Source organism: Triticum aestivum, chromosome 5A (genome assembly GCF_018294505.1).
Source record: "Triticum aestivum cultivar Chinese Spring chromosome 5A, IWGSC CS RefSeq v2.1, whole genome shotgun sequence".
NCBI lineage: Eukaryota > Viridiplantae > Streptophyta > Magnoliopsida > Poales > Poaceae > Triticum > Triticum aestivum.
Window position 1 is genome coordinate 2,053,576 of NC_057806.1, and position 14,264 is coordinate 2,067,839.

At 43.5% G+C, this 14,264-nt stretch overlaps 2 protein-coding genes across 14 annotated transcripts; one reads left to right on the plus strand and one right to left on the minus strand.

The window, feature by feature from the left end:
• Positions 1–513: 513 nt before the first annotated feature.
• LOC123101916 (uncharacterized) lies at positions 514–5,832 on the minus strand. 13 transcript variants are annotated; one of them, XR_006448648.1, is made up of 7 exons: positions 5,294–5,821; positions 3,232–3,376; positions 2,572–3,086; positions 1,410–1,722; positions 1,136–1,310; positions 940–1,019; positions 514–673 (listed from the first exon to the last, which is right to left on the minus strand). XR_006448648.1 is itself a non-coding variant. In XM_044523155.1 (7 exons), exons 1-5 carry the CDS (start codon positions 5,436–5,438, stop codon positions 2,385–2,387), a joined length of 582 nt encoding a protein of 193 aa, XP_044379090.1. In that variant the 5' UTR covers positions 5,439–5,832; the 3' UTR covers positions 514–673; positions 1,136–1,722; position 2,384. The 13 variants fall into 13 exon arrangements, 4 of the variants coding, with proteins under 4 accessions (XP_044379090.1, XP_044379089.1, XP_044379092.1 ...); XM_044523155.1 differs by lacking the exon at positions 940–1,019 and adding an exon at positions 2,384–2,476 and having other exon boundaries at positions 1,136–1,722; positions 2,572–2,661; positions 2,977–3,086; positions 5,294–5,832; XM_044523154.1 differs by lacking the exon at positions 514–673 and adding an exon at positions 2,384–2,476 and having other exon boundaries at positions 676–1,019; positions 1,136–1,722; positions 2,572–2,661; positions 2,977–3,086; positions 5,294–5,832.
• A 110-nt stretch (positions 5,833–5,942) lies between these two features.
• Positions 5,943–13,686, plus strand: LOC123101914 (carotenoid 9,10(9',10')-cleavage dioxygenase). The gene is made up of 14 exons (XM_044523153.1): positions 5,943–6,371; positions 7,642–7,712; positions 8,031–8,045; positions 8,333–8,444; positions 11,012–11,111; positions 11,216–11,278; positions 11,462–11,572; positions 11,654–11,838; positions 12,052–12,190; positions 12,323–12,440; positions 12,524–12,625; positions 12,799–13,050; positions 13,154–13,265; positions 13,439–13,686. The coding sequence occupies exons 1-14, from the start codon at positions 6,138–6,140 to the stop codon at positions 13,469–13,471; spliced, it is 1,647 nt and encodes a 548-aa protein (XP_044379088.1). The 5' UTR covers positions 5,943–6,137; the 3' UTR covers positions 13,472–13,686.
• Positions 13,687–14,264: the final 578 nt, after the last annotated feature.

Sequence of the window (14,264 nt, forward strand, 5' to 3'; positions counted from 1 at the left end):
AAGATAATCTTATCTTAAATCTTCCACGTAATTAGAGGTAGCAATAAAATACCTACTTTTTTTATTTTTGCGGGGAAGAAGATGAGCACGCACAATGGTTGCTAAGACAGTCTTATCTTAAGCCTTTCATGTAGTTTAGAGATGACAATAAAAACATGCATACTATGATTATCTATTAGCCTTATATCTGAACTAGCAATCCGTAAAAATGTGATGAGACACATTGTGCTAAGAAATCATCTCTTAAGTTACCTCAACACTTAATTATCGTACACTGCACTATAATATTATTGTGCATGCCAAGAAAGATAAGAAAAGTCAATTACCTAAGAAGCAAGAAAATTATGGAATTAATTCATGCTATTTTTTTGGGGGGATTCTCGTTTTGGTGTGGCTAAACCTCGGTCGTGGCATATTTATTCTTTTTCATCATGTGTTTCCTTTTTTTTTAGTTTTTCCATCTTATTTCTTAATTTATGTTTTCTAATGCATATACATTTGACATTTTTTTTCCTCTCCTCTATCAACATCGCCCGCCCCCTGTTGCTACCAGGTGACGACGAAGACGACCTTCGCTCGCCACTGGCAACCACAGGGCCGCCGGGCCTCCTGGGCCAAGTAGATTGGAGGTTGCAATGACGGAAGTCGATGGCGGGGCGGTGCGGGTGAGAATCTGCAGCGAAGCGTCGACTGTATTTTTTTATGAACATCACGTGTACTGCAAAAGTTCTTTTCACAACATCTATGTTGAAAAAAAAATGAAGTCCACAAAAAAAAATTCTGCAACATCAATTTTGTTGAAAAAAAATCTACAAGGAAAACTCGTTCGCAAAAAAATTCAGCAACAAGATCTGTGTTGCAAAAAATCCGCAAACACCACTGCACTTGCAAATGTTTCCGCAACAAGATCTGTGTTGCAAAGTAGAGAAAGATGTTTACCCATCGGATCCGACTGCTCGCGATCCGTCGGCCGACGCATAGCAGCCCCATAAATAATCCAAGTTTAATTGTTACTCCCTCTGTAAATTAATATAAAAGTGTTTAGATCACTAAAATAATAATCTAAACGCTTTTATACTAATTTACGGAGGGAGTATTTTTTTTGGCTTAAGTAAGGAAGTATAATCGGTCGTACCAGGTGAGGTCATGTCAGGCACACGATATGGCAGAAAAATCGTGTGGAACCTGGGATGACGGACGGAGAGTGCTCTTCGGCTCCTCTGCAGTCACGTTATTACTGCACGGGTACTGTACCAACCCACATCAGCCATCCATTTAAATCTGACGGCTCTCATTATCCCCACTCGATTCTGTTAATAAATGGAAACAAACAGCTAATTATGTGGTAGAAAATCTCGTATGGCTGCAGGATTGCCGCCAAACAGAACCTGGCGCCAAACAAAACACACCCTGATAACCTCCTTGGCGCCAAACAGGGATCTCTTTGCCTTTGTCCCGCTCATCTTTCTCATTCCTCCTGTTCGTCCTTGTAAAATAATATGACAAAGGTACGTTGATCTGTGATCTGTACGTGGCACAAATCAACTCCCTTTTGCCCTATCTTTCTTCTGATTGTCCTCCATGTTCCGAGGGTAACCAAGGCAAGCTAAGGAGCCGAACCCCGGCGCAGATCAACTCCCTTTTGCCCTATCTTTCTTCTGATCGTCCTTCATAATCAGAGTGAAACCAAGGCAAGCTGATCCGTAGGCGATAAAGATTCTCCTAGCAACAAAAAAGATGACAATTAATCTGAAGGTATGTGACATATGCTCTGATTGTATTCATGTTCTCAAGGCACACAATTTGTAGATTGAGTTTGCTATGCTACTATTTTCTTAATGGAGGATCATAAGGGCAAGATGCAAAACTTATTTTCTGCATCTTTTAGATTATGTTAATAGTGAAAAAAATTTAATAGAAGTAATCTCAATTGTTTTGGACAAGCTCAAGATAAAATGCATGAATATATTCAAATATTTGCTTGTAAGACAGATGATTTGCTCATCAAGTCTTGGGATTTCCAAAACATGACAGGAGATTAATGCAGATGATCTCCCTTTTGTTGTCCTTCTCCTAGCAACAAAAACGAAGAGAAAGTCTAATGGAGAATATGACTAGCTGTAATGAGGATGCTAACAGGTACCGACAATTTTGTTAAATTCTCAGGTTATATCACCTTATGATTGTAGTGTAAACATACAAACAAATAAGTCATGTGTAACTTTTACAGGACAAATGTGGTTCCTAGTTGGATGCCTCAGATTGGTATGAAATTCAATTCCACAAAAGAGGCTTGGAAATTTTGGACATGTTATGGAGGTCATATTGGTTTTGATGTAAGGATAAATTATGAAAATAAGAGCAAACTCGATGGAGTAATCACCTCAGCAAGATATGTTTGTTCCAATGAGGGCTACAGAAGAAAAGACAAAAGGGGTAATAATACAAAGCGTCCTCGTGCAGAAACAAGGACCGGCTGCAATGTTCGAATGGGAATTACTATAGACCGAGAAGCACGAAATTATGAGGTGCATGAGTTAGTTGTTGAACACAACCATGTCTTGCAATTACCTGGGACAAGCCACTTGATGCCATCACAGAGGAAGATTTCAGCCTTGCAAGCATTTGAAATTGAAACAGCAGATGATTCAGGAATTGTACCTAGAAAATCCCATGAGTTAGCAAGTCGACAAGTTGGTGGTCCACTGAACCTTGGCTACACATGTCGTGATCGCAAGAACCACTTGCGAACCAGGCGACAAAGGGACTTGATGTATGGTGAAGCTGGAAGTATGCTCAAGTATTTTAGAGATAAAAAGAATGAGAATCCTGCATTTGAATATGACATGCAACTAGATTGCGATGAAAATATAGCAAATATCTTTTGGGCTGATGCAAGGATGATAATTGACTATGCTCATTTCGGTGATGTTGTTAACTTCGATACAACATTTGGGACAAACAAAGAGTACATACCCTTTGGTGTGTTTGTTGGTTTCAACCATTTCAGAGAAATGGTCATTTTTGGTGCTGCACTTTTATATGATGAGACATTTGAATCATTCAAATGGTTGTTCAACACGTTCCTATCAGTGCATAACAAAAAGCAACCAAGAACAATCTTTACTGATCAAGATGTAGCAATGGGTAATGCAATTCAGGCAGTATTTACCGAAGCATGGCATGGATCGTGCACTTTTCACATAATGCAAAATGCCATCAGGCACTTACCTCATAAGAAAAAAGACGAGGATGGACCAAATGTACTTGCTGATTTCAGTGCTTGCATGTACAAGTATGAGGAAGAGGAAGCCTTTGAAGACGCTTTCAATGCCATAAGAAGCAATGTGGAAACACAAACTTGGTTGGACGGCATCTACAAAGTAAAAGAGAAATGGGCAAGATGTTACATGAGGAATGCTTACACTATAGGCATGAGAAGCACACAATTAAGTGAGAGCTTGAACAGTGACTTGAAAGACCATCTAAAGTCTGGTCTTGACATCCTTCGATTTTTCAAGCACGTAGAGAGGGTTGTGCAAGGAAAAAGAGATAACGAGGTAAATGAGGAATATGAGTCTAGGAAAAAATTACCTAGAGTCAGAATGAGGACTTCTATGGTAATACAAGCAAGCAAAGTTTACACGCCACACATATTTGAAGATTTTCAGAATGAATATGAAAGATCCATCTCAGCATACATCAAGCCATCGGTACAACACAATGTTTATACTGTTGTGATTGCAAGTCTTGACCCAGAATTTTCATATGAAGAAGAGTGCAAAGTTCTTGTAGACTATGAAGAGCAAAAGGTTCTATGCAATTGTGGGCAATTTGAAAGAGTTGGTATATTGTGTAGTCATGCTCTGAAAGCCCTTGACGTCATGAATATTAAATATCTTCCAGGCCACTATATTTTGAAGCGATGGACTTGAGAAGCACGAAGTGGAACTATTCAAAACAGTCATGGAAACATTGTTTTGGAAGACCCTAGATCGGAAGATAGGCAACAGTTGAAGTTTTTCATGCATGATTTCCATGGCATAGCTTCCCAAGCAGTTGCATCAAAAGAGTGCATCAAACTAGTAGATGATGCTTTGAGGATTCTTAGGAAGCAAGTTGAAGAAAAAGCTCCTACTACTACATGCACAACTGAAGATATATCTAAAGAACCTGCGGATTGTCTACAGGCCGCTTGCCTAAAGAAAAAAGAAATTCCGAAGAAGAATTCGAGACGAAAGAAATCATGGCTTGACAACCAGCACCCCAATAAAAAGAAGGAGACAAATAAAGTTGTACCAAAAAATCAAACTCATCCGGTAAATCTCTTGCACCTATCTAACCAGAGTGCTTGCTAAAAACACTAATATAGACTAATATTTGCTCGGTTTTCTTTTCATAGAGAAGAGAGAATGACATTCCACTGGCACAATACCAATCACCTAAAGAGAAAATGGCTGGAACAAGTGCAAATGGATTGCAAGAGTATGGGCACTATGCTCGTTTATTGATGGTATTTCACTTATCATGTCTAAAATTCCTTAAATTCAGTGTTAGGCAATATGATTTCTTGTCTAATCAGTTATGTCTCCCTTTAATTTCAGAGTGAAGCCGGTGATCTTTGGGACTTGCAAAACTATCATGGGGTATGACAATAGGTTGATGCATGTGTGTTGTGCTGTCTTGTTAGATCGACAGATGATGCAGAAGGGATAATTGAATCAGCACACATAAGGCGCAATCAGTTGACCGTTGATTGCTCGTCATTTCCAATCAGTTTAATTTCAGTTAACTCTTGGTTTATGAAGACATGCACAATCAGTTTAATTTCAATTAGCTGCAACACTGATATGTTGAGTGCTCATCATTTTTAATATTTCCAGTGACATAGCTACAGAGATATGTACCGAAGTATGTTTTTTTTATCTCCATATAGGGTGTACAATCAGATACAACATGGACTGCTAATAGCCTAGTACCACTAGTTGGGGTACCCCACTAGTTGATTATAAGCATGGGCACTACTTCTTCAGATAGTGATCTGAATAATTTGACAGAGACGCAAGTGACCACAAAGTTACTGAAATTAAACTCAGTACACATGCATGTACCTCTACTGGCTACTGACTAATCACATGGCCGTGAAGAATTAATGGATGATCAAAAAATCACATGCTCTCACTTGCTCTGCTTTCACTCTTCTAACATCAAGAAAGCAGCAGTACAAGACGAACAAACAATGAAGAAAGGAAGAAATCAGTTCTAATTAACAGGCTAACAGCAAGTAATTCACCTGCTGCGCGACGACCATTGGGTTTTGCTATTGGGGCTTGGTCGCTTGGCCGGACAGGAGGGCTGTTTTTCATTGGATTTGACCGGAGACGTGCCGCTGCCGTCAGACGCCTCCTGCGGCCGAAGAATCTTGGGGCGCCCATCATGGAGGGCGTCGCAGCGGTCGAGGAAGCGCGGCGGCCCAGGCGTGCCCCTCCTCCCCTTCCAGGTCGCTGCTTGCCGTCATCGTCGGGCTCGTTGAGCTCGCCGTTATGCGGCAGCAGCGTCCCAGGTCGATTCGCGCAGCACCTTCATCCCCCGGCCATTCCTTGCAGCAGCCGGTAGAAGCAATAGGGGCACGGGGATGGATAAGAAGCAGCGCAAAGAGGTGAGCCTACGAAGGGAAGACATCGCCGGAGCAGTACAAGCTTGCGTTGGGGAATAAAAGTGGCCAGACCTCTCTAGAGGAAGGAGATAAGACAGGGAGAGGCGAACAGTGTGGCGTGTGGTTTTTCTTTTTTTTAATGGCCGGTGCGAGGTTTGTCACACAGCGATTGAGCCCTTGGATTAAAATGAACGATGGATCCTACCAGCTACAGCACGCGTGCAGTAATAACGTGACTGTAGAGGAGCCGAACCCGACTCAATTGATTCGGACGACGCGGCCAATGGCGCACCACTGACTAATCGATGGCCGGCTCTCGCTAACGCCATTGCCGTCCCTCTCTCCTCCGCTCGCGTGGCTGGCTACAAACCAAACCCCCACCCAGCCAACGCCCAGGGAACAATGCGCTGAGCATCATCTCCGGCCTCCCCTCTTTTACCAACTAACCCACCCACACCGTCAGTGGCCACCAGTAGTCACCATGGGGGAAGCGGTGGCCGCGGCGGAGGACACCCTGAAGAAGGGGGCGGTGCTGGTGCCGGCGCCGCAGCCGAGCAAGGGCGTGGCGTCCTGGGCGGTCGACCTGCTCGAGCGCCTCGCCGTCCGCCTCGGCCACGACAAGGCCAAGCCGCTCCACTGGCTCTCCGGCAACTTCGCCCCCGTCCGCGACGAGACCCCGCCCGCCGCCGGCCTCCCCGTCCGCGGCCACCTCCCGGTCAGCACCCCCCCTCTCTCCAATCCTTCTTCCCCACCGCATACACGAGTGTTCTATCTAGTCTAGGTACTAGTCCCAGATTGTTTCTTACCCGCCGTCAAAAACCAAGATCCCCTCTGTTAGTTAGATGTGAAAAAAAAATCCCTTCTTTTAGATGGATGAAATTCCCCCCTGTAGCTCAACTGTGGAGTGAAATTCTGCTGTGGTTTGCTACAAGTCTTTGTCGGCTTTTGGATTCAGAATCGATTGAACTCCGATTCCTCGGATGAGGACTTGAGACTTTTTGTACTATATACATCGTTAGTCAACCATGAGAAATAGATTTTTTAAGACGAAAAGGCATAGCCCTGCTTCCACATCATGAAATAGTTGTATCCATAGTCATAGTAATTTATTAAGAAATGCTCTGGAGCCAGCAACAGGCATTTCGGTCAACCCAGAGAACACCTGAAACTAATGCTCGGCACCTTGTTCATGTAAGTATATAACGCCCAGCAAGCATGCCCTCTAAAAGCTTCAGGTTGTCCTGAAGGGGAGTAACTGTAATTACTTCACTCTTGTATGTCAAAAACCTTGGTCTTATTCACCAGACAAAACTAATTACTACTCATCTTTTATCCCTGCCCTTCTCTTCTCCAGTCCGTTTGTATCCTTTTCATAGCTGTTTCTTCTTTTTACACTTTGCATCTCTGGCACAAAGGGACGCAGTCAAAAAACAGTGATATGTGAAATATTGTTATGGTGTGACCGTTACAAGGATTAACATGGATTTTGCTCAGAACTCTTGTCTCTTGTTCTGAACCACCCACGGATTATATTTTGCTCAAGCTGTAGCTTGTTTACCTCATATTATTCGGGGGTACTACTTTTTTTGGGTCTAACAAAGCTATGTTGGGACCCCAAATCCTAGCTAAAAACCTACCTGGGAGTACATATTTACAGTTTTTATTGTGGCCAACATATCTTTTAGTCTTACTTCATTAGTTATTCCTTATGTGCACTGGCTTGTTTGACCTATGTCTGGTAGGCCAAGATCTGGCCGTTTGTTCAAAACTTCTTCTAGAAGCAAATTACATTTCTTTCCAGCATCCTGCAAGAACAACGAAAAATGATGACATGCACTTTTTCTGAAAAATGATGAAATGCACTTTTTCTTGGAGAAATTGGTACTGAGCAGTTCCTTGACGAACTCTCTTTTCCTCATGAAGCCATGCAACTCACTAGATTATCCTTTCTTTTCCTTATGGTGTTCCATTTTTGTTGTCTACAGGAGTGCTTGAATGGAGAATTTGTTAGGGTGGGGCCTAATCCGAAGTTTGTCCCTGTTGCAGGGTATCATTGGTATTGACTCTTACTTGTTGTTGACAATTTGCTGGTCATGCACCAGTTGCTAGCAAAATCTCAATTCTTAAACATCACTTTCTGGTCCTAAGGGCATAAATACGGGCTGTTATCTTCCTTCGACAGTGTGACTACAGTATCCATATCTGCTTTTTGATGTACACAGTTTAATTGTGGTAGTATACAGGAAAAAAAGTTCAGTTGTGGTAGTAGTAATGTTTTTTTGTAACACAAGTGCTCATTGTCACATCTGTTGCTTCTGATAATTGAGCGTCACATTTCTAATTTATTTGTTATTCTGTGTTCTCTTTTTTGCAGGTTTGATGGGGATGGGTACGTAATACAGTCTCTTCTGTTTGGAACACTGCAGATCTAGCTCTAGTTGCACATTCATTTTTTTCCTGTTCTCAGTACAATTTTCCAGACCATACCACTTATGTTACTGTTTCAAGCCCACACTTGCAAGATTATACATAAAATTCAACTACATCACAATTTTGATGTTTCGGCATCAAGTTTTCATTACTGCAGCTCATGATTTTTGTGATAAAATTCAGCCTTAATCTATGTTCCAGACTGTTGCTTTTCGATTACACCAACTTCTATATTGTTTCTTACAGAATGATCCATGCAATGCGTATTAAAGATGGGAAAGCTACATATGTATCAAGATACGTGAAGACTTCTCGCCTCAAGCAAGAAGAGTATTTTGGTGGAGCAAAGTTTATGAAGGTAAGTTTCATAAAAAATCTGAATCTTCTTAACAGTTGCTCAATTATTACGCAACACTTGATTGCCTCCATTACCACCTATGTTCTGTTTTTCTTATTCATGCTTGCAAATTTTTTGCTCTGTTAATGAAGAATCCAATATATATCATACATACGTCTATTTTAATCTACCATATTTCCTTGGTTGAGTTCTCTGATCAGCTTGGTTCTTAATGACATAACCATTGTTCGGGAACTCGGTAACTGGTAACTGCTCGGTCGACTACTGATTAGCGATTAATCGGTTAATCGGCCATTTAACTGAATTAATTGGTCGATCATTAATCGGCTGCACATGAGAATATATTGGCAACATGTAACTAGTTTTTCACGTATTGTACACCACATAATCCAATGCTCATAGCTACGTATTATACATTTATACTAAAATATAATGTCGTAGCTTGTAGGCCTATAAAAAGCATGGACAAGAGGTAGAATTGTTACCTGGATGGTTTGATCATGATGCATCCAAACAGGAAGGCAACAAACCTACAGAATTGATGATAGATATGCATTTGTATATGCTCTAAACTTGTCATTGTCAAGATAAATGATTAAATGACAGCAATACATGTGACAACAAGAAGCCACACATGAAACATGACAAGATAAATTAAAATGACAGCCACACAACTTGGCAATATGCAGCCACACATAACAAGATAAATAGCAGCCACACATGTGAACATGGAATAATTCACTACAAGGTTCAACACAAATAGCATAATAGGTAATAAGGTTCTGTTAGAGTACATAATGGGGAAAAATGGGCCTGGGCTGGCGGTATAGCCCTTTAGTCTTAGGGTTAATTAGAGATAAGGGTCGCTTGCTTAGGGGTGAAGAATGGTGAATTCATCTACAAGTTCGACCCTACAAAGAAAATGGTATGGTCTGTAGGGGCTGGCCAGGTACAGCCGGATCCCCTGGACGGCCGGCCCGCCAGGTACAGCCGGATCCCCTGGACGGCGGCCCGTAGGGGCTGGCCAGGTACAGCCGGATCCCCTGGACGGCGGTGACGAGGTCGTTGAGGACCCCGGTGACCTCCTCCGGGGTGTAGGCGGCTGCTGGCGGCGCGGCGGAGGGCGCCGACATCTGGGCGGTTGGGGAGGCGCACCCCTCCTCGCCATTCTCCATCGACAGCCCTCCACTCTTCTATGTGCGGTGCCGACCAACAGCCGTCCGGCGGGGAGAAGGCATGGTGTCACCGACAGGAGCGCACCGCGTAGCACCACTGCATTCCGCCGCCCGCCGCCGCGAGGACGCCTCTGCTGGTCGCTCTTGCGACCACTTCCAGGTGGCCATACACATGCACTCCTTTTGTCCAGATGGTGTCCATGGGATCCAGGTGGTTGTACACGTGCACGTCCGACGTGCGGATGGTTTCCATTTTTTATTAAGAGGACCAAAATAAATCATCCCAGTCCATTTCAGGTTGAGAGTAATAAAACAAGCCGAGATGTAAAAGGCTTGTTTTTAGGTGTTAGGTTTGTGTTGCGTCGAGTCATGGTTATAAGTTGGTTAGGCTGCAGCTCGAGGACAAGTTGCATGTCCAGGTGGGGTGTAGTGTTAGAGTACATAATGGGGCTAATGGGCCTGGGCTGGCGGTATAGCCCTTTAGTCTTAGGGTTAATTAGAGATAAGGGTCGCTTGCTTAGGGGTCAAGTAAGCCTTGCTTGGGAGTCAGGTAAACCTCTATATAAAGAGAGGAGATGTATCAATCTGATGAAGCAAGAATTAAGAAGGAAATCCCTTCCCTCTTGCCCGGCCGTGGGCAGAAAGGCCCCCGGCCGGTCCTCTCGCGCCCTCCTTCTAGCAGCGCCATAACAGGTTCACTGACCACAAATACTCAAATAGTTCTCACAACTCATAATGGCCTGGATTGCCGCTTCGGTTACCCCCTTTTTTTTTTATGGATGCCGCTTCAGTTACCTGACCCATCACCGATTAATCGGTTTGACAACCAATTAATCGTCTGACAACCGATTAAATGCCAGTTAATCGGCTTGACCATTTAATGAAACGAGTACGTGCTACTCGCCTCAGTTAGGCACTGAGTAGCGATTAAATGGGCATTTAAATGGTAACTCGGCCGAGTTCTTGAACAGTGGACATAACTAATCTGATGCCCACCATAATTTTCTGTAGTGTACTTGTGGTGCTTGCAAAGCTGCCTGTGCTTGAACATAAGTTTATTAGTATGAATATTCTCTTCTTTTATGGCTTATCTTGTCAGTTGTCAACTTGTCATATACTCATATTTCCGTAGAGGTCTCTATCGTGTCATCTTAGCTTTCTGGCTGCTACATTGACCGTATGGTAGGTGGACCTAGTTTATTGCGGCTGATGCCATCAATACATGATAATGTCATGAATAATATTTAGGTCATACCATCTGTCAATTCAAGGCTAATAAAGCTACTAAGTATCAATTTAAAACCCTGCTCTCCTCGCCTCTGGTGGGTTTAGTGATGGCTATATACGCAATCAGTTGTGCACACGTGTGAGTTCTTGTATTGATGTTTACAGATTGGAGATCTAAAGGGCTTTTTTGGATTGTTTATGGTTCAAATGCAAGCACTTAGGAAAAAACTGAAAATCCTGGATGTTACTTATGGATTTGGGACAGGTACCTCTTTCCCTTATGCAGTCACTGAATGATGTATATCTGCATATTTTTCATGGGTATTTAATTTTAGTGGGATATTATTGATCCGTTCCCTTCTTTTCCAGCTAATACCGCACTTATATATCATCATGGCAAACTCCTGGCCCTGTCAGAAGCAGATAAACCCTGTAAGTTCCGCACATTTTTTTTCTATATGCATGTATATATATCATTGTAGATAGGGGGCCTTAACTGTGGTTGTGCTGGCCGCTACATTACATCTTGTTGCAACTTGTTATCATCCACAAGTCCCACATCCATCACAATAACTATGCAACTGTGGAAGATGAGTTTTTATTTTCGTTTTTCAGACGTTGTTAAGGTCCTTGAAGATGGAGACCTGCAAACTCTTGGGTTGTTGGATTATGACAAGAGGTTGAAACATTCTTTCACTGCTCATCCCAAGGTTGATCCATTTACAGGTACACTACGGTGACGTCGTACTATTTCTTACTTTCTTTGAGGACAAAAATCGTGTTAAATGATGTAGTTTATCCTTTCAGATGAAATGTTCACCTTTGGGTACTCGCATGAACCTCCTTATTGTACATACCGGGTCATCACCAAGGATGGAGTTATGCTTGATCCTGTGCCAATAACAATACCAGAGTCTGTAATGATGCATGACTTTGCAATCACAGAGAACTATTCCATATTTATGGACCTGCCTTTGTTGTTTCGACCAAAGGTACGCGATGCTTTATGCACGCCATCAATTGACAGGCAATGTCCTCAATGATAAATGCCTTCAGTACTTTTTTTTCCTGCACCATTTCTTTTCATCCTGTTGAAGGATGCCCTACACAGATGCATATGGGATAGTCATGCATTTGCATTAGCACTTGATAAGGGATACTCTTCTTCACAATCTGGTCTTATTGTTCTGCATTCTTGTACAAAGGAAATGGTGAAGAATGGTGAATTCATCTACAAGTTCGACCCTACAAAGAAAGGTCGTTTTGGCATACTCCAGCGTTATGAAAAGGATGAAAAAACCATCAGATGGTTTGAACTTCCCAATTGCTTCATTTTTCACAATGGTATGCCATTTCTTGCTACTTTGTTAGAGCACGTAGTAGTTCCAATCGATGCATTGCACAATTTAATTATCAGTAGTTTTCATTCCATGCTAGTCTTATCAAACTGATCACAAGAAGCATCTCTTGTCGCAGCTAACGCTTGGGAAGAGGGCGACGAAGTTGTTCTGATTACCTGCCGCCTTGAGAACCCAGATCTGGACAAGGTGAACGGTACCCAAAACGAGAAGCTTGAGAACTTCGGGAATGAGCTGTATATACGCCTGCGACCTCAACTTTTACTTTGAATTCCATGCAACTCACCAGTGCTTGTGCCTAATTTTACATCTTCTATAGGTATGAGATGAGATTCAACATGAAAACCGGCGCTGCTTCACAGAAGCAACTGTCGGTCGCTGCTGTAGACTTCCCTCGAATCAACGAGAGCTATACCGGCAGGTAGTTCTGCTGAAGCTTTGAACTTCAACATAAGTTTCCTTTCTTGTATGATGATGCTTATATCATAAAGCACCACTGTATATCAACCCTTGATAAAACTTGCACCTACAGTGAGATTCTTCCTGGAGCTATATCGTGTGCTTTCTCTGATCTTTTACTCTGTGATAATGCAGGAAGCAGCGGTACGTGTACTGCACGATACTCGACAGCATAGCGAAGGTGACTGGCGTCATCAAATTCGACCTGCACGCCGAGCCAGAGAGCGGCAAGAAGCAGCTTGAAGTTGGGGGGAATGTGATGGGCATATATGACCTGGGACCTGGTAGGTTCGGCTCGGAGGCGGTCTTTGTGCCCAAGGAGCCCGGTGTGTCTGGGGAAGAAGATGACGGCTACCTGATACTCTTTGTGCATGATGAGAACACAGGGTACTCTTCCATTCCCTTCATATACATAGACCATCACTCTAAGCTGCTGCTCCATGGTTATAGTTGCTAGAAAAAAAGATAAAGAATTGTGTTGTGGATGCAGGAAGTCTGAAGTGAATGTGATTGATGCCAAGACCATGTCTCCTGATCCGGTGGCGGTCGTCGAGCTGCCGAACCGGGTTCCTTACGGGTTCCACGCCTTCTTTGTCAACGAGGTACTTTTCAGCTAGATATCTTCTTCTTTTCTGATCTGATTGCGTATGTATATCCTATGGTAAAGAGAGTAGTATTTTGGCAAAGCCTGAAATGAGATCTATTATCTATTTATTTGGCATTTGCATCGTATATGCTGAAGAACATCTATCTGTCTTGTGGTTTTGTTTGACAGGAACAACTGGTACATCAACAAGCAGAGGTGTGAAGAAGAGTGAGTGATAAACGACTCTACTCTTCATGTTGTACACGGTGCAGAAATAAAGGAAAATGTAGTACATAGTATATTGATACCATATATGCGTTAAATTAGTAACATTGCCCTCAAATATTTGTACAGTGAGTGAATTAATCGACACATGAACGAGACTGCAAATTTCATACTACATGATTATTTATGATAGTAAACATGGATTTCATATAGGGAGATGATAGTAAATTTTATTGCATAGTTGCATATATATACTCCATGAACATCGTTGGATTATGCTTACAGCACTTGCTACTAGAGGAGCTAGACACGATGATACATACATTCATTCATTTTAATAAGAGATAAAGGCGTGAGAGCCACCGTATGGCCGGCGGCTGCGGGCCACTTGCTCTGGACTGATCGCCGGTCCGGCGTCAATGTGCGCCGTCTGCTCCCCGGCCACCTCTGCCACCCGCCGCTTCCCCAACTCGACGTAGTCCGGCGGGGTTGCGGCCGCCCTCCTCACCGCGCTCCCCAAGCGTGACAGCAGCGCTGTCGCCCCGACGGCCAGCGAGCCTGAAAAGGTCATGCCGGTGGCCGTCAGAGCGGCAAGCAGCGCTGCCGGGACGAGCACCGGGCTGGCGAGTAGGAGCAACGGCGCCGCCACGGCCAGCCCCGCGACCGAGGCAGCCAGCACCGTGCCGGAGAGGGCGAGGAGGCCGAGAGCCCCGAGCGCTGCCACCACGAGCATGCCTGGCCGCCGCTGCCGGGCGCGGTCACGGCGGTGGTCCTCCGCCATGGATGGATT